Source organism: Dromiciops gliroides, chromosome 2 (genome assembly GCF_019393635.1).
Source record: "Dromiciops gliroides isolate mDroGli1 chromosome 2, mDroGli1.pri, whole genome shotgun sequence".
NCBI classification, from domain to species: domain Eukaryota; kingdom Metazoa; phylum Chordata; class Mammalia; order Microbiotheria; family Microbiotheriidae; genus Dromiciops; species Dromiciops gliroides.
In genome coordinates, this window is record NC_057862.1 from 508,282,819 (window position 1) to 508,307,556 (window position 24,738).

General features: G+C 37.2%; 1 protein-coding gene across 5 annotated transcripts in view; it reads left to right on the top strand.

Moving 5' to 3' along the window:
* The window catches only part of DLGAP2 (DLG associated protein 2), a 1,236,668-nt gene that overhangs the window by 218,770 nt on the left and 993,160 nt on the right, over positions 1–24,738 (top strand). For all 5 annotated transcript variants that reach the window (XM_043984242.1, XM_043984239.1, XM_043984244.1 and 2 more), the window contains one exon: positions 8,834–8,888. In XM_043984242.1, the coding sequence (XP_043840177.1) occupies positions 8,834–8,888 (55 nt within the window). The remainder of the gene's footprint in view (positions 1–8,833; positions 8,889–24,738) is intronic.

Genomic DNA, 24,738 nt, shown 5'->3' on the forward strand with positions numbered 1-24,738 from the left:
TATGGGGTTATCATAAAAGAACAGCAAAAGAAGAGAAATGAGCATTGCCACACTTCTTATGTTGAGAGGAAACTGAATCAGGCTTAATCAGATACATAGGATTGAGATGTCCATGGCATCAGGCATATAGGAGGAGGAATCGAAGTCAGGCATAGAATGAGATAGCATAGCCTGGCCATCTGGTCCTATGTAGGGGGAAAATTAAACCAAGAGAATCTAACCTCAACTCTTGCCAATAGTCATTCTCTTGGCCTTTCCCAAGGCATTGCAGTACCTAGACTTCATACATGTCTCCCCTTCTGTGACAGTTTGATGTCTGTTATTGTATGTATTCCTCCCATGGATGGCTGGCATCTTGGATGCTATAATCTGCTAACTCAGAATAAATGCAATTAATGTCTCAAATGATAAATTCCCATAATCCAAGTCTCATATGGATTTAACAACTGAGGATAATGACAGCAAAAAAATGTGAATTTGCTTTGACTTAGAATATAATATACAATATGCAATAATTTCAAATAATTACTCTTTTTTAAAGCTTAAAAAACATAATACTTCTAAAATTAATTTACACTTGCAATGGCAACCAATTTACAAAGGAAATACTTTATAGAATTTGATCAAATAATCAGATGGAAAAACAAACAATATAGAAAATGTGAGAACAATACTTCCAGAATTATTATTGTATTATGAAATCAAAACCTTCTTACATTGGTTCAATAATAGAGAGAGAGAGAGATGAATAGAACAAAATACACATGGAAGAATAAGAGACAATGTAATTCAATAGTCTTCATATGCTGGTACCAGTTTTATGTGGGAGCAATGGATACAAGAGTCCTTTCCTCGGACTTTGATGGCAGTTGGAGTTGTTAGCAATACCTGGAAAGGACCTTCCAAAGCTGGCTGAGTCCTACTAGTCTGCTGAAAATTTTTGATATATACACTCTCTACTCATCTCAAATCATGTAAGGAGAAGTCCAAGGGGCCAGCCTGTACTGCTGCTCCTGCCTCGTGGAGTTCACGTAGCCTGGCTTGTAATTCCTGTATATAAGAAGCAACAGAGGTATCGCGCCCCGCCCTGCCACCCCAAACAATGATGTATATACTGGGGGAAAAGGTTTTACTTAGATAGGAGGATGGCCAAAATTATCTCAAAAGGTGATACATGTATTTCTTCTCTTGGCCTGCTGTGCAGATAGAACAGGGTCACAGGTAGAACATCAGGCCACTTCAAGTGAGTTTCAGTGCATAATTTGCCAATCATGCTCTAAAGCTATTTATTAATATTTCACCTGGCCTGAGCTTTGTGGGTGGTAGGGTGCATGGAACTTTGGAGTTACTTCCAGGAAAGAATATGGGAAAGAACAGAATCAGTAAAATGTGTGCCTTTGTCAGAATCAATGCAGTCTGGTGGACCAAAGTGAGGAACAATCTCTTTAAGGAGAATTTTTGCAACAAAGGCAGCCATAGCTCAGTGGCTGGGGAATGCCTCCACCCAAGGAGTGAACTGATCAACTATAACAAAACAAAACTTATAACGTCCTGCCTTAGACATTGTGATATAATCAATTTGTAAATGTTCAAAAGGCTAAAGGATGCCCTCCATAAGCTTTAGCCTGGAAGGCACATTGATTATAAGTCTGACAGGTAGGGCAAGAGCCACAAACTCTAGAAGCTACATTAGTAACTTCAGGGGCAATCCAAGCTCTTTTTACTGAGTCGACAATTCCTTGTGTGCCAAAATGGCATTTTTTTTGTGAATAGATAGGCAAACCTGGTGGTAAAAATTCTGGGGAAGAAGTGGCTTCCCCTCCACAGTCACCTAGACATCATTGACCTCTTTAGCCTTGGATTTCTTTTTCCACTTCCCTTCTTCAGACTTATCATAAGTAAGAGAAATAGAAACATCATCACAAGATGAGAGGTTAACTACATGTTCAGGGGCTTTCAAAGCAGCAAGCTTAGCAGCAGTAGCAGCTTGTGCATTCTCTTGTGAGACAGGGTCACTTTTTCCTGTGTGAGCAGGACAATGAACAATAGCTAGAGCAGATGGAAGCTTCAAAGAGGATAAAAGAACTTTATTAAATTCTCCATCAGCAATGACTTTGCCAGCAGAGGTTAAAAATTCTCTCTGTAGCCATTATATTCCTATAGCATGGCAGACACTGAATACAGTTAGGGCCTTCTAAAGGCCACCAAATAGCAGCTTTTCCTGATGTTTCTAAGGAGTTCCCTGCAGCTAATATATCAGGTCTTTCCCCTGGGGATAATATCATTTCCATGAGATCAATAACATCACCCCAAGTGGGCTGATATCCTCTGAAAATTTCTCTAAACTGGCTGATAACTATTGTGGGATCCTCATCAAATGTAGGAATATCTCATTTCCATAAACTCAAATCTTTTGGCCCAAAAGGTGAGTATTGTCTGAGTCTCACCACTGCTGCAGCTGGCCAGGCCCCAGCCATAAGTGGCCAGAGCCTGGGGGAGGTGGGCCCAGTAACAGGTGGCCTGGTGGCAGGGGTGGGTGCATGCGCAAGCTCAGGACCTGAGGGGAGTAGAGTAGATCTTGTTACTTCCCTAGCAGGAGGATCAAGGGGTATGGCCATGGGAAGAATAGGAGGTGGGGTCAGGGGAGGAGGAAGTGGAAGAGATGCTGGCGGGTGTGGGACCATTGCCCCTATGTGCTGCACAGCCGCAACATTCACATTCAAACTTGGTGGCTTAGCTGGGGAGGGACCAGGGCAATTTGGCCCTCTAGCCTGTGAAGCAGATTCCAAGGGAGACCCCTTTATTACATAGTAGGGTTAGGTATTTTTAGTCTCCATATTATAATTCAAAATTTGCCTTACTGTAACAAAAATAAAAATAAAAATAGAAATAGAAAATCCACAAAAACAAAACATTAACATCATCTTATCCCCCTTTTGTCTGATCAACCAGACTAAAGTTAGAAAAAAAAAAACCAGGTACTTAGGAGCTACTTAGGTACTTTGAAAATTTAAAGGGACAGGCACATAAAATCAATGAAAATAAGAGAAACATACAAACATAAAATTTCTTACCCAATATGAAGATCAGAAGATTGAGGAGTTCAGTTCTCCTAGCTGGCTCGCCAAAATTGTGACGGGTAAAAATAAATGTGCGTGTTCACCCTACCTTCCCCTGTGTGGGGAAAGCTAGGTAACACAACAGTTTAACAGTTTAGGTATTAAACATTTATTAAAATATATTAGATGTTAACAAAGACAGAACAAGTGTCTCTGAAAGAATAGGAAAACCTATCTACCCTTCAGGAGTGATCAGAGTTCCACCTTTCATGAGGTTCCAAACACCAACGGACAAAACCAACTGCCTCACACACTGCTTCAAGCTGATTGGTTGAGGGTTGTCTCATGCTCACTCAGAAGAGGGCTCCTGATAATAATATTCTCACATTGTCTTATTGCCATAGCATTTCTAGAACAATATTTAATAATAGTGGTGATACTAGGTATCCATGCTTCTCCCCGATCTTATTGGGAAGGCTTTTAGCTCATCCTCATTACAGACAATGTTTGCTGATACTTTTAGATAGATACTACTTATCTTTTTAAGGAAGCTCTACTTATTCCTGTCCTTTCTAATGTTTTTTTTTTTTAATAGGAATGAATGTAGCATTTTGTCAAAAGCTTTTCCTGAATTTCTTGAGATAATCATGTGATTATTGTTGGTTTTGTTATTGATATGATCAATTATGCTAATATTTTTCTTAATATTGAACTAGCTCTGCATTCCTGTTGAAAATTCCACCCAGTCATACGGCATCATCTTTGTGATTGATTGCTGTAATCTCCTTGCTAGTATTTTATTTCAAAATTTTGCATTCATTAGAGAAAGTGGTCTATAGTTTTCTTTGTGTTTTTGCTTTTCCTGGTTTCAGTATCAGCGCCATATTTGTGTTGTAAAAAGAATTTGGTAGGACTTCTCATTTGCCTATTTTTACAAAAAGCTTATATAGTATTAGATTTAATTGTTCTTTAAATGTTTGATAGATTTCACTCATGAATCCATCTGGTCCTGGGGACATTCTGTTTATTTCAGAAGGCACAATTCTCACAGAAGAATTCCAAAGTATTGCGAATTTTGGGGAGTATCTGCTCTCCTAAAGTGATAAACTTAAAGGGGATGTGCAGATTGTAATGGTTGTTTAATAAACCTCACCAACTAGAACCCATATAATTACTCATATGCAAATACAGAGTTCCTTTTTTATAATCAAATGGCTTGTTTTATGTGAGTGTCATTATTTACTGATATTATAGAGTTGTAAATGGTCTTAAACAGAAAAATAGAGGTTAAGACAAGTTATAAGACATTTCTATTTGCATGGCCTAGATAATAAATTCAGAAAGAATTAGTAATGGACAAGTGAGAGTGGCGAGTTTTGTCAGAAAGGGCTGCATGGACTAGGTAGGCCTTAATTTAGACCTGTCTTTAAGGGATTTATACTCTAGTTAATTAGACATGACATACATACATGCATACAATGACTAGAAGATATAGACAGGAAGATTTCCTTGAATCACGGGGAATGGGGAGGATTGACGGTGTGCATTAGAATTTTCTTTCTCAATGAACCTGGACACAGCTTGATGGAGGAGGTTGGTTACAAGGTTGAAGGCCATTTTCTTTAACCTCTCCTGCCCATGGCATTGCAGGGCACAATGGCCCACAATTACTCCTGGCAGCTGAACACACACATTAAGCAGGCAGGTTGACAGGAATTGAACTTTTTAAGAATGCCTTTGGGGAGGAAGGATAATTTCATTCTCTATTGCTGTCTTCTGTAAATCCCTCAGAGAGGAAGAAATAAACCTATTATAATAGTGCCTTCCTGTACCCTTCAGCTAAATCCTGCTGCGAGGCAGTGGTGGTGCGTGCTCAGTATACTCAAAGGCCAGGAGTAAGTTTGAGACTAAACACACATGGCTTCCCTGGGAGCAGGGTTAGGAGGAAGTTGTCAAGATTAGATATGAGCACAATCACTGAACAAAAATTACCTACCAATAGAAAATACAAACTAAATTCCACAATAGATTACATCTTCTGAAACCTCTGAAACCTCAACTTCCCTACCTCCCCCCATTCTCCCACTCGTCCCCATCACAACCAACTTTTTGAAGTTAAATCGTATGTGTTTTGTATATTACTGAATAGAACTGAGTGTTATTATTTAATGGAAACTATTGAGAAGTTTATCAGATTCACCTGAAAAACATGTTTGACAAACATTTATTATGCAAGTAATTTGCTTGATATCATTGAACTTGGTATTAGGAAAGGTGTAATATTAAGGTAAGATACAGCCCCATGCCTTCATGGAACTGTTTCTAGTGGGAGTGTTTGTGTGTTGGGGGTAGGGGGAGATGTACCAGACACAAGCACAAGTGATTATAATATATGATATTACAACATGAGTGCATTCGGTAGTACCAAAATGAAGTACTATGTGAGGCAAGAAGGGAAATGCTGGTATTGAGTAAGGTGGAGAGGAATGTATCATGGAATAGGTGGAACAAATGGTATCTCTTGGTAGTGTGGGAGAAAGATACTATTTTATATAATTGGAATGAGAAGAATTTCCATTCTGAGCTATGTGGAGGGCCACAAGAGTGAAGCTGGACCCTGAGAGGACCAAAAACAATTTCTGTGCTAATGTAATATAATGCAATATCCATTTAGCAGTGACCTGTATAGGTCAGAAAGCAAGAACAGTGTCTTGTTCTCTTTCTGTATCCCTAATAGTCAGGGTAAGGTGGGCCCGTGACTGATGTTTTTTTTTTTTTTAATAGAAGAGTAACAAATAAAGGAAATTAATCTAGTATTGGTAGGTAGGATGGATTAGAAAGGAGAGCAATTGGGGTGAAGAAGGCATTTAGGAAGTCATTATTCCTAGGTGTGAAATAAAAAGTTCCTGAGTTGGGTGATAGTAACAATTCAAAGGAAGAGGAGAAGTGAGAGATGTTAAAACAAACAAATTAACAAATGCACAAACCCCCAAAACTCATTAGCATCTGGTGACTGGGAGATTATAGAGAGAAAACAGCTAGTCAGTCACCAACCAGTTAAGTATTTTATTATATGCTAGGCATTATGTTAAATGCTGCTGATATAAAGAAAATAAAAAGTACCTACCTTTAGGAAGCATTATGTTCTAATACAAAAACCCAACCAACTCCCAAATAAACAAAAAAACCTAAGTAAATACAAGGTATAGAAAAATATATGTATATATATATGAATATGTGTATATATGCACATATAAATATGTACATGCAAACATGTAAATGAATATTGTATATAGCTTGTTTTTAACTCACATGTACACACATAAATATATACATACATACCTGTGTATATCTATATATGTATTAATAAACATATATAGTAAAAATGGCAGTGATATCAGAGGGAAAGCATTAGTTGGGGGAGAGGAGAGATTAGCTTCTTTCTGAGGGTGGGATTTGAACTGTCTTGAAGGAGACTAAGGAATTTGTGAGATAAAAGTGAGGAGGGGGGCAGCTAGGTGGCGCAGTGGATAGAGCACCGGCCCTGGAATCAGGAGTACCTGAGTTCAAATCCGGCCTCAGACACTTGACACTTACTAGCTGTGTGACCCTGGGCAAGTCACTTAACCCCCATTGCCTCACTTAAAAAAAAAAAAAAGTGAGGAGGGATAGCATTCCATGCATGGGAGACAACCAATGAAGAGACACAGAGTCTAGAGTTGAAGCAAACAGTGTGAAGAACTGCAAGGAGTCCAGTGTTGATGGACTCTGGAGTATACCGAAAGGGGTAAAGTATAAAAAGACTTAAAAGGTAAGAAGGGGCCAGATGGTAAGGGAATTTAAAAGCCAGGTAGAAGATTTTATATTTAATCATGGAGGTAATAGGGGACCACTGAAGGTTATTGGCTAGGGGACAACATGGTCAGACCTAAACTTAAGAAGACCACTTAACTGAGTGGAGGATAGACTGAAGTGGGGAGAGACTTGAGGCAGGGAAGCCAGCTAGAAGGCTATTGAAATAGTCCAGGCAGGAGGTGATGAGGGCCTGCATCAGGGTGACTGATGTGAGTGCAGAGAAGGGATATATGAAAGAGACTTTGTGAAGCTAGAAACAGTGACTTGACAACAGATTGGATATGGTGGGGCCAGGGAATAGGGTTGGGGGGTGGGATAGGTGTGAGTAAGGAGTAAAGGATGAAATCGGGGTTTTGAGTGGGGATGATTGGGAGGAAGGTGGTGGCCTCTACACTAATAGAGAAGTTCTGAGAATGGTAAGGTTTAAGCTTGTACAATGTGATGAATATGGATGCCAGTAACAGAAGTAGGGAAACAACGCAGTATAACACTTAACTATTTTTTTTTTTGCGGGGCAATGGGGGTTAAGTGACTTGCCCAGGGTCACACAGCTAGTAAGTGTCAAGTGTCTGAGGCCAGATTTGAACTCAGGTCCTCCTGAATCCAGGGCCAGTGCTTTATCCACTGCACCACCTAGCTGCCCCTTAACTATTCTTATAAACCTTAAAGTGCTATAAGTTTGAGTTGGTACTGTGGTTATCATAATTTCATGTGTCCCTAAAACTATCGATAGCTCCTTGAGGAGAGGGCCTGTTCCTGAGACTTTGTGTCTTCCACAGTATTGGGTATATTATAGGCACCACAGTATTGGATTGGAATTGGTCCATGTTGGCTGTAAGGATGTATTTAATATTGGTTAGGGGTACTTAGAAGGAAAGAGTTCTTATCTTGGCATAGAGAGGGGGCAATCATTGCTCTTGAGAGAAATTCTTTAATTAAATTCACTTGAACAAGCATTTATTGAACGTCTGCCTTGGGCTGTTAAGTTGAAAGCTACTTGTCCAGAATATCAACTTTTCAAGGGTGAAAGCTGTCTTATTTTTCTTTATTAGCATTCTTTTTCATCTCTCCACCCAGCATGGTGCTCTGCAAACAGCAATAGATGATTGCTGGATGAAAAAAATAAAGAAGATTGTAATTTTTGGGTCTAGACTTGTGGATTCGATATGATCACACACAAAATTTCAAATTGGTTGTTTTGTTCAACTGGTCATGGGAAGTACTGCCAAAAAATTCCTTCAAAATCCTTTCGGCTGACAAACTATATGGACTTATACGTTCCTATATATTTTGGGTTGCCTCAAGGGGCATTTTTTGAAAAAAAAATCCCTATATGTATTTCTTTATTCATTTCATGTTTTTTAAAGCCTTTAGTAATAATATTTTTCTACCTTTTACCATCAATTGTGATCAGAAGTATCTATACTTCCAAAGTTTCTCTTGTTAAAATAATCCCTGATTTGGAAAAACAAAATAACCTATTTGCCATGAACAGAAGCAATGGATCCCAGCATGTTGTTTAGGACCAATTTTGATTTCTGTACTATAAAATTGTCTGCTTTTTAACAAAAGTATCTCAGAAATTGGTTGACTAATCATCCATTTACCTTCCCATTAGAGTCTTCTATGGAGCTCACAGTTATTCTCCATGTCCAAAAAAGATATACATTAAACTGAGTGGTTATCAGTTCAAGAAGAACATATCAATATGTACACTTCTCTGATTAACCTTTTTGATGAAAAATGTATGTAATCCATTTTCCCCTGTACTGTTCAATTTGTTAGACTGTTCTCAGTGTGATGACTTTGAGCAACACCGAATGACCTTATTAGAGAAACAGTTTCAGCAGTTAATGAGATGCTTCTCTCTTCCCTAATGGTAACCACATGTATTGTTTTATTTATTTGTTTTCGAATAGGTTTTGCCTGGCATTCTGCAGAAGCATTGCTGTATCTTACCAGACAGGAATACAGGTAAACAAATTTCCATTTTTTGTTTTGGAAATACAGAGTTTTTTTAATGTGACCTCATAATTTGAGTATCGAGGATTTGTTGTTGTTTTTTGAATTGTGCATCGAACTTGTGGAACAATGGGGGAGATTGGATGCTCAGCTCCACATGCAGGTTGAAACCTATTTTCAGACCAGTTTTCATCTGGAGAAGTAGATTTTCAGATTCTGTACTATTGTAGGCTGTCTCTTCTTGAGGGAAACTGATAGTCGTTCTTGTTATATTCACTCTGAAGCTTTTTCTTTTGTAAATTATAAAAAGACTGATTCAGGCTAGTAGAACTCAGTGTGCCAGAAATACTGCATTTGGAGTCTGTTTGCAATCAAGGTTCTTATATTGATAGACTAGGTAGGAAATGGATAGATGGTTTGTGCTTAAAGCCTTCTGGAGTGAAATGAATAAAAGAACAGGATGGAAGACTTGAGTTGAGAGATGGTATCACTATGTAATTTCTCATGGTAGGTTAGAGGTATTTGGTTTGAAGTAGTAAGTGTGGGGCTTTGGGATATTTTCTAAGAAATTTGATGGTGAAAACTTGTCTGAAAGGAAATTTTGGAATATTGTGCTATTTTGCAATAATAAAAGAAATCAATTTCACATGTTTTAACCCATAACTCATTTACAAAATGGGAATCCACTTTCCTTTTCCAGCTGTTTTCACACATAAAAAACATTAAATTAGTAGAGGAATAGATGGGTTCAAACTTACCCTTTTTTTCTTTGTCTTTAAAAATTCCTTTCCCTGCAAGAATGCCTTTAGAAAAACTAACATCAAGTGTGTATAGCACAATTATGTTCCTAGGTATTTTGGGGTCTTTATTTTGTCAAAGGACAATCATAGAGAATTGTAATTTTATTTTCAACTAATTTAGATTAGTGCTATTGTTTGTTATAACTTTTTCTTTAAAATTTTAGTTTGTAATTATTGGTTCATCAGTATAGAGACCTCCCAGTATGCAGAATCCCTCCATTGATGCAGATTGGCAATAGGTCTGCTACTCATTGTCTGAAGCTTAAAGTTGCCTATAGTACTCAGAGGGGCTTTCTGTTGGTCACACAACCAGTGTGTATCAGAGGCAGTATTTGAATCCAGAACTTTCTGACTCAAAGGCCAGTCCTCTATCCACTCTCTCCAACTACAGTTTAGAATAATAATGTTCAGTAAACTGACTTCTACTTGACAGAATTTAATGTATAGGAGTAAATTTTTTCTAATTATAATTAGCTAACTTTATCTTATATAGTTTTTGTAATTTCCATTGTAAATGGTCAACAATCTTGTCCTACAAGCAGTGGTATAGTTTCCTCTCTCTGTTTAATCCCTTTCTAATGGAGAGAGAGAGAGAGCTTGTATTACTGACTAAAATCAATGTCAGTTCACAGATGAATTCTACGTGCTCCCATTTTGCCTGTTTTCGTGAGCCTGTTTTTGTGAATTTTGTAAACTGCTGGAAATTCCAGAGCTTTATTGTTATAGAGAGCTTATTGATGAAGCTGGTTAAACATTTTAATAAAGTAGATTTTTCCATAAGTATATTAAAAAACTCAGTGGAAATTTTAATAGCCATATGGCACTAAGAAATGAAGACTTTGGGCAAAATATGTGAGCATGGGATGACCTCTTTTGATGAATAAAATGATAAATGAGCAAATTTGTGTTACAGAGTTCACTGCATATTTTCCATGTATAGTTTTCATTTTGAGAACTCCACAAAGTCATAATAAAATAGATTCTGATTTTATTTCACATTCTTCAGAAATCAAAATGGGTTCCTAGAGGGTTATTGAAAGGCATCTTCTTTGTCTATTAGATGATAATTTCAAAGTTGTAATGAAAATATTGTAAAATTAATTTGTTTTTTTATTTGCTTTCTACTGGATTCTTCCAAATGACTGACAGCTAGGGCCCAGAAGGCTGGCATTTAGTAACATTTAAGCATGAACAATGAGAGGAATTGCTAGTCAATTTTATTGAAAATGTTGATATGCTGTAATGCTTTACTTTCAAGTCAGGTGAAAAAAAAGACCCAAGGCTATCACATTGGTTATGGAAACAGTAAAGATGTTATTAAACAGAGGAAGAAAAAAGAGCAGACTGGAATAATAACTCTACAGTAGTAATTTGTTTAGAATAGAAAGATGAATATGTCCTGGCTTTTACATATAGTAAAATGTGATCTTGGGTGTATTAAGCTGTTAAATTATTCAGAAAATGATATTTGGAAAATGTTTTGGGCACACAGACATTATTTAACATTACTGTGTATTTTAATCATGCAGGTGAAATGTACATAAGGAGACATCTGTATTATATCACACTATGGTATTTAGATTTCTCCCCTTGATAATTTATAAATGTGATTTCATATTGCTTCTAAGAATAACCGAGTTGTACATGAAGGATAGCATGGGGTATCTTTCCTGTAATTATTAAATTGTGAATCATTTTTTAGTGGAAGACAAAAACTACACAATACTTTTCATTGTCGATCAGACAAAATAATGCAAGATAACTGGACACATATGAGTTATCAAAATATAGGGAAATTACAGAGCTAGCTTAATAACATGTCTACTGGAAATTAAAATTGAAATTTTAAAAAATGATATACTTACATCCATTCTGAAACTTTCCTTTGATTCAAAGTACGTGCACATCAATTAGCCAATTCAGTTGTTTGGGAAAATTAAAATTTGGAATGGTATTTCAGAGAAAATGATCAACCAATTCATGTTAATATTCACCTTATTTTTTATAGAAATGACAAGGTACACATAACCTCATATACTAACCTGAGTTATCTGTGGCAGAATCCAATTGGATATATAAACCATTTTGCTGTCTTTAGGGGGTGAGGTAGTGCGGGTGGTTGGGGAAAATTCTCTATCTCAAATATAAGCAGTATACATGGTTGCTTTTAAATCTTTTCCATTGTGGTCTCTGATCATCTGGGTCCTATTGGCTAGAAATTCTATGTACTCCTTGGCCACTGTCTCTGTGTATATAGGGGTGTTAAGGCCCTCTTTGTATTAAAACTACAGTGCATAGTGATTTTTTTATACTGATGACAAGAAGTGAAAATATCTTCAATGAAAAGCTACTTATATACCTGAAGCTAGCTAATGAGTGGTGACAAATTTGCAGTCAAATATTGCAGTTCCATATATGATCCTTTTGGTGTTAAGGTAATGGAGTTGGGCTGCTGGAAAGGTGAAAAGGGTGGTATAGATTGATGCTCTGAAAATGTTTTGGTGAATGAAAGGGCATGCAATGTTTAAACAGGTTTCTGGGTTTGAAATGCATGTATGGGAATATTGTATACATTTACATGAGATCAGTACTGACTCATAGTAGGGATAAAGGCAAAGTTATGGAGATAGGAAAAGGATAGCTTGAAAATAATTAGCCACAGGTTTGCATAGATTGGAAAGTGACTGATTATTACTGTAATTATTTTGGGTGTGAGAAAAGTTTTCACAATTATCCAAATTATGTCTTCAATACTTCTATGAAAGGGCATATTTACTTGCTAAATGCTTAAGAGATTGATTGGTGTTCAGTTATTCTAAGCCAGGCATATGAAGTGATGATTTTACATAGCTAAATATTTAGTAAAAATCTTCTGGTGCTTTTGTTCAATACAGAGTTAAGATACTAAATAGTAGAGATGAAGTATGATAAATTATGTATCAAACACTTCTTGTGAAAGGAGACACCTTTGTTTTAAATGGGACTGCTTTTAATGTACAAACACATCTTCATTATTTCTGATATCTCTTTGGTTATTATTGATGATTTTGGTAGTGAAGGCGTAATGAACTTCTTTGAGATATGCTAAACACCTGAACAGACTTGACTGAGACCTGACTAGAGTTTGTATATCATGTTTCTTAGAAACGTATGGAAAGGAGTCTATGACAAGGACTGGGATGGGATGGGGTGGGGGGAGGGTGAGAGAGACCATCTTTCTAATCTAGAAGAATTTCATGTTACTTTTCCTCACAAATTTTATATTTCAGCCAAACTGGTTTCTTTGCTGTTTCCTGTAAATGATACTTTATCTCCTTCTCTGTGTAAACTCAGTACAAATTCTCCTCTTCACAAACTTTCTTTCATGCCTGGGATGCTCTCCCTTTTTACCTCCCCTCCCCCTCCTGGAGTTCAACTTCAAGTTCAGCTCTTGTTACCTCCCACATGAGAATTTTCCTGATGCATCCAGTGGTTAGTCCTCTCCCCTCCCCCTGAAATGACTTTCTGTTTACTTTGTATATATTTTGTTTTTGTTTACACGTGCACATATTTTGCCCAAGTAGAATTGTACACTGCTTAAAGATGGGGATGGTTTTGGTTTTATGTCCTCAGCACTTAGCACATTGTCTATCTAAGAGGCACTTAGTAAGTGCTTGTTAGATACTTATTGAATTAAACTAAATTGAAATCTCTAAGAAATGTCTATTCCTATGGTTACTCCCAACCTTCCATTTGACCTCCAAGTGGTTTCTTTTGCAGTTCCTTGCTTCCTACTTTTTAATTGTTTCCTCTGGTCCTATCAGATCAAAGCCCTTCTTTGGAAACTCTTCCATAATAGAGATTCCAAATGTTTGGTATCCACTGGACTGACCTCGAAGTTTAGCTCTGTATGTGATATGGAATGATCTAAAAGTCTATTATTTCTTTTGAAAATGAGTAAGTCATTGGTATCAACTCTGAGTCCCAGAGCCATCACTAGTCCTGTACCAGAGCTTCTAGCTCCCTTCTGATCTGATGTTTTCTGTCTTTTTTCCTAACCTTTGTTTGAGTTAAGCCCTCAATATGTGTGGTAACCATCCATGGTGGGATACAATTGTGCCACCTTGACACTGATTTCAGTAGCCTTTTTTTTGTAATGATTCATGGTTGTCTCACATCTGACTTTATGCTGGCTGGTTATTTTGTAGAGAACAAAGAACACTTTAGCACACTGTGCTGAGAGAGCAGTATAATTACTTATGATTTACTAGTGATTTCATCATAAAGTTTGTATTCTTGTACTAGGTATTCAAGGCCTCTCATGATCCATTGTCACCTTACCTTTACATCCTTGTCTTGTATCACACAGCAGTCAAGAAAAACTGAATGATAGTCTTCCTCACATGGTTTGCATTTTCCTATTTCTATGCCTTTCTCACACCATTCCCAGTGCTTATAATCTATTATTTCTTTGACTGCTTAATTCCTACTCCTTTTTTTTTGTGAGGCAATTGGGGTTAAGTGACTTGCCCCGGGTCACACAGCTAGTAAGTGTTAAGTGTCTGAGGCTGGATTTGAACTCAGGTACTCCTGACTCCAGGGCCGGTGCTTTATCTACAATGCCACCTAGCTGCCCCTAATTCCTACCCCTTCTTAAAAAGAAACCATAACTGAAAACCTATAAGATACTTTTTATTATTTTCCTTGCCAGTCATTATCTTTCCCTAAAGACCTCACATAGCACTTTGCTTTTTACCTTTTAAAAGCACATATATAGATCATAAATTGCACAAAGGCAGAGACTGTGTCTTGGTTTAAATGCTGTATGTCTCTTGTTGCCCAGAACATTTCTTGTTACATAGTAGGTACTTAAAATGTTTGGTGAATTGAATTTAGTAACTTGCCCAATTGATAGAGCAATTTAAGTCATTATCATCAGTAAACTCTATTTTTATCTCTCAATCATCTCTGTCTCTCCATCAATCTGTCATTTATCTATCTGTTTCTATCATCTATCTTTCTTTCTATCCATCTATTATGTATCTATCTAATCTATCTATCATTATCTATCCTTTACTTGTGATTTCAGTGGTGTAGGGAATTTCTTGTTTGTAAATTTCCTTTTACTAGTCCAGTTTGGCAATTTTTCTGAAACTTAGAGCCTCAAAGAACTTAGTCTTTTAGTCTTTAGGAACTTATAGTCTCTGAGAATTTATGCTCAAAGTCACATAGTTTGAGTTGGAGGCAAGATTTAAACCTAGTTGTTCTTGATTCCAAGGCCAGCAAGAATGGTACTATGGCAAATGTGATGGGTTTAGAATCATACAACTTCAAATAAAATTTCAGCACTTCTATTTACTACTTGTATGACATAGTGCAAGTCATTTAACTACTTTGCCCCCCAGTTTCTTCATCTGTAAAATGGTTGGACTAGATGTTTTCTCTAAGTCTATGTTCCTGTGATTTATAGCATCCTATTGATACTGCCTATAGATAATCTTCAGTTGGTTGTATTTCTGGACTAAAGATAACTCATTTTTTAGGGCCCATAGCCATGCAAAACCTCTCTTATTAAAAAACCTATCTTATAAAGGTTATAGTTCCTTTTAATGTAGCTTCAAGAGCCAAATGAAATGTTGCACATAATTAATTGTCATATAAGGGACTATTGAGAATGGTGGATTGAATAGAAACTGAAGAGAAAACTTTCTTGGCATTGTAGAAAAGCTGGGTAACACAGAATTGGAACTTTAATCTTTATTTTAATCTTTATCTTATGAAGAAGACAAAGAAAATTCTTGAGAAGGGTCTCTATTTGGTATCATGAATGAAGTGACTAGTGAAACTGTACATCCAGGAGTAAGGAAAAGTCATCTGCAGTTATGGTTATAGTTAGAAGTGCTTTAGGCCATTTCTTTTTTGTTTTTGCAGGGCTATGGGGGGGTTAAGTGACTTGCCCAGGGTCACACAGCCAGTAAGTGTCAAGTGTCTGAGGCCAAATTTGAACTCAGGTACTCCTGAATCCAGGGCCAGTGATTTATCCATCAGGCAATTTATAATTGCAATAATATTATAGTTCTTTATGTCTTTGTGTTGTGCTTGATTATTGTTAATAAATAATATAACCCATAAATTCAATATAGAGTTATTCCTAGGAGATCAGCAATTTAAAAAATATATATGGTGACATAAGTATAACTGCTTACAGGGAAAGTAGTTTCTCTAGTTTAATAAAGGGTGTCTAATAAATTGAATTGTGTTCTGAGCTAAGTTGTTAATAGGAAAGGCTGTAATTATATTAATTAATGAGAAAATATCAAAATATATGAATTAGTTACCATAGAATTTGGGATGATAAGAATTGATATGCTAAGTCAAGTAGCAGGCTGAGGGATAATCAACAAATGAGATTCATTAGTGGTAACGGCTATGTGACACAATCGAGAAAGTCCTGGGCTCAGTCAGGAAGACCTAAGTTCAAATCCAGTCTCAGAGACTTCCTAGATGTGTGACCTTGGACAAGTTACTTAACCTCTGTTTGACTATGGATCAGTGATCCACAGGAGAAGAAAATGGTAAACCGCTCCAGTATCTTTGCCAAGAAATCCCCATAGATATCTCTCCATAGTGTAACAGAGAATCTGACATGACTAAATGACTGAATAACAATGCTGAGATAATGTATAAAAAAGGATTGTAGTGATCATCTGGTCCAGTCTCTTCATTGGTCTATGTTTAGTACTCTTTCCACTGCACATTCTTACTTTGCTAATAGTGAGCTTACTACAAAGGCAGAGGCCTAACCACACTGAGCATTTGAGATCAGTGGCCCATCTGGACATCCTCAGGATGCAGCAGAAATTCTTCACCCCATCCCCACTAATGTATGCTTTTATGTACCTTAAAACACTTTCTTGACCCCCTTTCACATAATATTCCTTCCTACATCTTTATACAGAGGGTTAGTCCCTTTGGGACCTCATACCCTTGTGTTCCCTGGGAAAATATTTTAATCTTGTAAGCATAATGTCCCCACTTGCCCTGTATGAGTAATTTTCTCCATTTTCTGTCATTTAACATGTGAGGGTTTTATATTAATAGCTTGTAGGTAATATAGCATGGATTTTTTCTTTTATTGAAAATGTGTGGAATTGGCCTTTTTTCCTGACAAAGAGAATTTGCACAGGGAAATTATTAGGGAACTAGTTAGTTCTTGGCAGGCCTGGCTTTCTCACACTGATTATCAATGCATTTTGCTTCAGAGTTGCCATGTCATTGGGGAAAATCAGGCTTAGGCTGTTATGAGCTTAATAAATTCTTTTACATTTAGATTACACAATTGGCTGGTGTTCTGCCCCTGAGCTCAGTTGCCTCACAGCATTTTCTCATGTCTACCAAGAGACAGTCTGTTCTACTGCCAAGGATAATTTAAAGTTTCAGTAATGAACTGGTTTTAGAGAATGGCAGCCCTGGCCACACTTCATTATACAGACTTTTCATGGCCATACAATAATCAAATTCCAAACAGGTTAAGTAGGCAATGATGTCCAATTTTGTGATAAAATATATGTCTACTTGTTAGAGAACATGTGTGTTCTAGGGTGGAGAGGAAAGTATAGGGACTAGACCTGTGATTTAATTGGTATAGAGAATTCTAGGAGAGGAAAATCCTTCTACCTATGTAGGTCAACACCTTCTCTGCAATTTATACTCTTAAAGTGTTGCTTAGAAGCACTAAGCTGTTAGGTGACTTGCCCTAGGTCATATAGCCAGTATGTGTCAGAGAGAGGCCTAGAACCCAGGTGTTTATGACTTTGAGGTCAGTTCTCTATCTGCTATGCCATGTTGCCTCTTATGGGGAGAAAATGAAGTTAACATATTTTCCAGATGTTTGGGAACATCTATTTTGCAAATAGGAAATATGATATATACCTGAAGGCACTAGATCAAAATCTGTGTTGGATAAGAGTCAGAGGGTGAATGGTCAAATCTGTACCTGAAAGCTGATATCCTACAACATATCCATGTGGTCATCTAACTTATATATGTATACCTCTAATGAAAAAGGTCCCCATTGGTTATTACTCTGGTATCAGGAACTGTCACTACTTTTGTCTATGTCCCTTCCATAGTAGTACAAAAGTGTTCAAAAATGTTGATTGACTATCTGGTCCAAAACAAAGCATACCCTTTTCTATAGTATTTATGAAATAAACTTCATGTTATTTACTAAACAAATTACTTTGGGCAGTATAAATTTTTTAGTATTAGATTTGATTAAATTGAACACATACTGCTTCACTTGTGGTTACAATGTATTGAGCCATTTGACAAAGAGATTGGCTGTGGCAATATGAACAGTTGCTTGGGTGATTTGCACATTTTAATTCAGGAAAAGCAGATGGGACTTAATTGTTTAAATAGTTGGAATGAGTGAGCTCAGGCATTTGAAATCCCCAAAAGTTTCTTTTCAAGTTGAAGGTTTCAAAATGCTTTTAATTCAGTGATGTGCTAATGAATAAAACCTACGCAGAAGTCCAGTGCCTCTGCATTAAAAGTGACTGAAATAGCAGTGACTAGCTAGATTTTGCAGGGGGTGGTAGAAGAAGAGAGAGACAGTGTCAAAAAGGTACATGGTACCAGTTCTTTACTTTGATTGCCAGACTTTGGTGGCTTGAGAAGAAGTTGACTACCCTTATCATCATAAGGTCAGAGATTTGGAAGGGGGCTAAGAGATAATGTAATCCAAGCCCCTTCCCCCTGCTTTTTTCCAATGAGGAAACCACAACTTGCTTCCCACCCAGAGAATTCAGTTATATTGCGTTATCCATTGTTCTAACAGAAGCCTAAGATCAAGGTGACTCCAGAGGTCCCATATACTACCTCCCTGGGGATTTACTCTTGGAGGTTTTTATAAACTCTGTTGGTTAGTGAGTCAATAACAGGTTAAAAGTCTTTGAGGATTTTCTGTTCCAGGGTTACTCCTGGGAATGCTTTTAGAATACACACACACAGCATATGTATGTTTATATGTATATATTTGCATATATAGAATAGTTTATGACTATATATATGACTATATATGTATGTGTACATTTATACATACACACATACATACATATATATATATATATATATATTCTATCAAAGCCAAAATCAAGAGTTTAGGCAGTGATAAATTTGAACTTTTAGACTTCCAATAAGAATAATTTTGTTTCTATTCGAGAGATCTTCAAGATTTTTAACCAGAGTCTTGCTCAGATTATAAGTGGTTCTGTGCCTTTTTGGTAGTTCAGAGATCACCAAGCATGTCAATGCATTGCAGAGCCATGTAATAAATGTTGAATGACTTAATGAATGAATTCAAACTTCTAGCTTCCCAAGGTACTCTTTCATTTGGCTAGACCAAACTAAAATCTCTTATAAGGGTATGTGAATTTTGTCTGCTTTAAGCTTCTAGTCAATACATCTAGCATCTCTAATTTTATCAGCGTGGGAACTCCTTCTCCCAATAAGAGAACACAACTTATCTATGATTTAGTGGATGTGTCTCAGGGGGTTGCTTGAAGTTTGGAGACTTTGTGACTTACTATTAATCACATAGTAAATATCAAAGTTGGGATTTGAACTCATCTCTTCCTGGCTGCAAGTTCAGCATTATATACACCTCACTATGCTACAACTGAAGTTTGTAATATTTGAAAGAAAAGCATTATAAAACAGGTGTGTGGCTAAATACAGCTCTTGAAATTGCATGGTAAACTTTGATGCTATGTGGGCTTCCATCTTAGCTATTTGGAGAGTGGCTATTTATTGCCTCTTCAGATTTTATAGATAGCATGTTAGGTCATTATTTACAAAGAAGTGTGAAACACACAGGGTAGTATATTTTTGTCAAGTTTTATCTTGCTAAGTCCCAAAGTCTAGCTAGAAACCAGTATGTTATAGCTTGTTTTTTCCTGTTTCTTGAACAAAGAATTGTGATAATGTCTGGTGAATAAACTGAAAATTTCTACTTGATTGAGGAAACAATTATGGCAATTTGTTTGCTTAGAATTCTCAACTAAGGAATATTGGTCTATATTTTATTTGCATTTTTTCTTTGGAGAAGCAAATATTTGGTGTGAGAAAATCAAGTGTGAAATGAAGAAGGACCCTGTTCTACTAAATAATTGAAAACCCCAAAACATTCAAATATTGCAAAAGGAATAAGCAATTTGCACTGAATGTTAGCCTTATTTTAGAGAGGAAGAAAAGTTCGACTTTATTAATGTATTATTATTTGGTGTTTGAATAATATAATTTATTTCATGTTTAATTCATTAGAAATGATAGACAGATCTAGTAATTTCATATTAGGAGTCAATGGTGGGAAGCCAATAATCCTATATTAATGTTTTTTACCCATTATTGTGGTAAAACATAGACATCCTCAGACTATGCAGAGCTCTGTTACAGTTGATAAGAATAACTTACTTTAAGGTCCAGAAAACAAAGGCCTAGCCTACCTAAGATGTGAGAAGTCCTAAGTTTTCTATACATTTTATAGTTTCTCTCTTTCTACCTAATATATTGGTGGGGGTGGCATAAAAGAGAGAAAAAGACCCTAAGCAAATAGCACCCCTGGAGTTTTCTCAGGGATGAGCAGTACAAGAAAAAGAAGTCAAGACATGGGGTTAATAATTATAATTGTAATAACTCATATTTCTATAGCAATTTTAAAGGTTTATGGGAGATGAATACCCTGTGGAGCAGGCAGTGCAAGTCTTTGTACTACCTACCTCACTTGAAGTACAGCTACCTATAGAGCAGACTCAAAGCCCAGACATGTTGGAGATAAAAGATAATAGATTTAGGGACCAACTTTGAATGTGGAGAGAGAAATAACTACATTGGGGTGTGTTGGCAGGATGGGGACCAGAAGGGATAAGGGGGGTAGAAAATTGTAGGAAGAAAGGGGGAAAAGGAAAAGTCAAAGGCTAGGTATAATTTCAAACATTTAATGGAATTTTCTGCTTGCTAGCTTAGAAATAATCATTCTTTAGGTATTGGTCCATTAAGCAGTAAGCATGTCTGAAGAATATATACCCCCACAGGAAGATACATCTGAAATGGGATGTAGCATCCCTAGAAAGTGTGAGGGGCTTATGTTGTAGATTAAATATCTAACTCAAAATATTACTCTTTGTTTCCTTGTAAGGTCAACCAGGATGTGAATTGTGGGCATATCCATGTAATAATGTTCTTCTCAGTGAATTATTGCCAAACTGGCCTCCTGCTTGCCTATGTTTCTTGTCTCTCTATTAAAAAATATCTATTTTTGGCAATTGTGGAGATGGAAGATTTTCCTCACTTGGGTCTTTTGTTTGAGCATAACACTTATATTCTTTTCAGTTATGATTGTGACCTTAAATGATCAAATCTTGACTGAACGTTTAATGTGTACTGGGTATTGTGAGTGTGTGTGAGTAACAAAGGTTATAAAAGAGTCCAGGTATGGAGTCTGTCCTTAAGGAGTTTGCATTCTGAGAAGGGAGAATTAAATTTCTTAAAGGTTAAGTAACAATCCAAGCTTTAAATGACAATTTGTGGCAATGAACAAATATATCATAAAACAGTAAGTGGTCATTTGCCAAATGTATTTATTGTATATATGATTTTTGTTGTCCAGTTGTTTCTGTTGTGTCTGACTCTTTGTGATCTCATTTGGGGTTTTCTTGACAAAGATACAAGAGTAGTTTGCCGATTCCTTTTCCAACTCATTTTGCAGATGAGGAACTGAGACAAGCAGGGTTAAGTGACTTGCCTAGGGTCACACAGCTAGCAAGTCTCTGAGGTCATATTTGAACTCAGGAAGAGGAGTCTTTCAGACTCCAGCACTCTAGCTTGTGTTATGTTAATTATTGGAGGGCTAACTGTTTTTAGCTAAATTATTGGGGGCCAGACTGGCTTTTTCTAAAATATACTGATACTTATAAATTTATGGCTATTTCACCCATTTAGGCAGTATTTATTATTAAAGCATATTAAATATTAGTAAAGAATTGACTGCATGGCATTTAACACTAGCAGAAAAACTCCAATCGCCATATTGTCTCTTAGTTCACGTCCCTAGACGTAAAGAGTCTTAACTCCATTCTTTGGACTCACCTTGACCTCTGAAGTGGAGAGAAGAGAAACCCAACTAAGACTGGGTCCCTGTATCCCCCCAAGAAATCCATTATTAATAATTATTTTCTCACAAGACACTCTGCTACCTAGACACCCTCAAATTCATCTTCCTCTTTGGGAAATGCTCTTCAGAGCTACCTTAAGAGGATGGCGGATGATCATTTTCAAGTTATATTGTAGAGGGAATTCTGGGTTAAGTATGTATTGGATTAGGTGATCGCTAGGATTCTTTCCAACACTAAAATACTTTTTATAGATGGATTATTGAAAGAGGTAAAATTAGGGCTCTTTTAAGTATTAAAGTACACTTTCTAAATGGAATAATATTTCATCCATTATATTATTTTTTTTTGTGAGGCAATTGGGGTTAAGTGACTTGCCCAGGGTCACACAGCTAGTAAGTGTCAAGGGTCTGACACCGCATTTGAACTCGGGTCCTCCTGACTCCAGGGCCGGTGCTCTATCCACTGCGCCACCTAGCTGCCCCCATCCATCATATTCTTTTTTTTTTTTTTTTAAGTGAGGCAATTGGGGTTAAGTGACTTGCCCAGGGTCACACAGCTAGTAAGTGTTAAGTGTCTGAGGCCAGATTTGAACTCAGGTACTCCTGAATCCAGGGCCGGTGCTTTATCCACTGTGCCACCTAGCTGCCCCATCCATCATATTCTAAAACACTTCCTTCAGATTCTTCCTCATACAAATCTTTGCAAAGATTACATTAGATTTTATAAATAGCATGTAAAGAATTACTTAATTGCCCCTTCCTTTCCCCTGAATTCAGTCAATAATTGTGCATTTTTCCTCTTCTAACTCGTTTGTTTTCCCCCAATAATTTTTTTTTAAATTTGTGTGTTCACAATCTATATATTAATCTATCAGTCAGCAAGCATTAACTGAGGGCTTACTTTCTGGGAGTCATAGTGCTCAGGGCCAGGGATACTAATATAAAGAATAAAATAATGCCTACTTTCAGGGAGCATATATTTCACGAGAGAAGGTAACAGGTACATATAGAAAGCAAATTACCATAAACAAAAAGAGAATAATTACAAATAAATATAAGGTTTTGAGTCTTCTATTGTTTTCATATCAGGGTACAGGAAGAGAAGTGGGCAGTGACAAGTGGCCAGGTTGGACAGGACAGATAAACCAGAAAAGGAGCAACAGAATGGTTTAATGGAAAAGCTAGGATCTGAATTGGGAAACTTTCACAAAAGAAAAGACTGGATGGAAAGGAGGGAGCCCATTTCAAGCAAAGAATAGTACAGTTTGGCTGGTGAACAGAAGACACAAAGGGGAGTTGCTTAAGGTATAACAAAGTTGGAACAAGATTATGGGAAAGTTTTGAATACCATAATTAGGAATTTATTAACCTCCCTGTTTATGTATGATAAAGGAGCAGAGGCAGGATTTTGAAGTCCAGATAGTCAGGAACAGAGACAAAAAGAATCTCGTCTAGCCAAACTCCCCTTCTTGATGTTCTTCAGACATGACGATCCTCCTGTATCAACTTTTGCACCATATTCTAATACCTTCTCACGTGATATTTATTTTTTGTTTACATTTCATGTGTGCTTTTATACACACATATTGTTTTCTCTATAAAATCAAAGTTCTCTAAGGACAGGTTGTTTCATTTTTTTCTTTGTATGTCCAGTGTTTGGCATGGAATAGATGCTTAACAGATGCATGTTTCATTGTTTGAAAAGTAATTGACCAAAAAAAAAAGTAATTGACCATGTGGGGCAGCTAGGTGGAGCTGTGGATAAAGCACAGGCCCTGGATTCAGGGGGACCTGAGTTCAAATTCGGTCTCAGACACTTGACACTAGCTGTGAGACTCTGGGCAAGTCAATTAACCTTCATTGACCCACAAAAAACAAAAAGGAATTGGCCACTCTGAGTTTTCATTTTTTTCATCTATAAAATAAGAAAAATAATAACTATAGCATCTACCGCCATAGAATTGTTGTGAGGTTCCATTGAGCTATACACATAGATTATGCTCTGGACCTATGATTTCACCAATGTGGGTGCCATGAATATGGAAAATTCTCTGTGGAAACTCCCTTTACCCATCAAGATCAGCAAATTGCTGGATACCTGTACTCTTAGAGCATTCCTGTAGGCACTGACAGGTTAAATGACTTATGTAGGTTACTTAGCCAGTGTATGTCCCAGGCACGATATTAATCTAGGTTTTCTTTACTCCAAGGCTGGCCCCTTATCCACTATTGCACACAAATGTCAGTTATTATTATCTGGGCCTTAGTTTCTTCTTCTGAAATGTGGACTAGATGATCTCTATACTTCCTTTTGGCTCTACATACTATGACATCTTGTGAAAAACTTATATTTTTGTTTTGAAAAGTATGGTGAGAGTTCTGGGGTAGGGCCAAGATAGCAGAGGAAAGGCAGTGAGCTCTCGAACTCATGACATGATCGCTCCAAAAAACCTCCAGATAATGACATAGGACAGTTCCTGGAGCAGCAAAATCCACAGAACGTGCTGAGATCATTTCCCAGCCAAATACTGCTTGGAAGGTCTGAAGGAGGGAGCTGCTGTCCCAAGAAAGGAGTGGAGCCCAACCCCCACAGTCTCACTGACACAGATCCAGTCCCAGGAAGGCCTTGCAAGAGAAAGAGACCCCCAGAGCCTCTGAATCAGCTGCAGTGCCAGTGTCATTTGGAACTAAGCTCACAGTCTGGTGAGAGGGCTGAGCCCTTGGCAGGGGGGAGATTACAGGGGTCTATGCTGGTGCTGCAGCAGAACTTGGGTTTTTCATCTCTGCTGGGAACCAGGAGGTAGGCTTGAGTAGCAGTGGCCCAGGTTGGGGAAAGGCAAAGGCTAGTTGGAGCTGATAACCACAGCACACAAAGTTGGTTGATTAGCAAGTTGGCCTGGGGTCATCT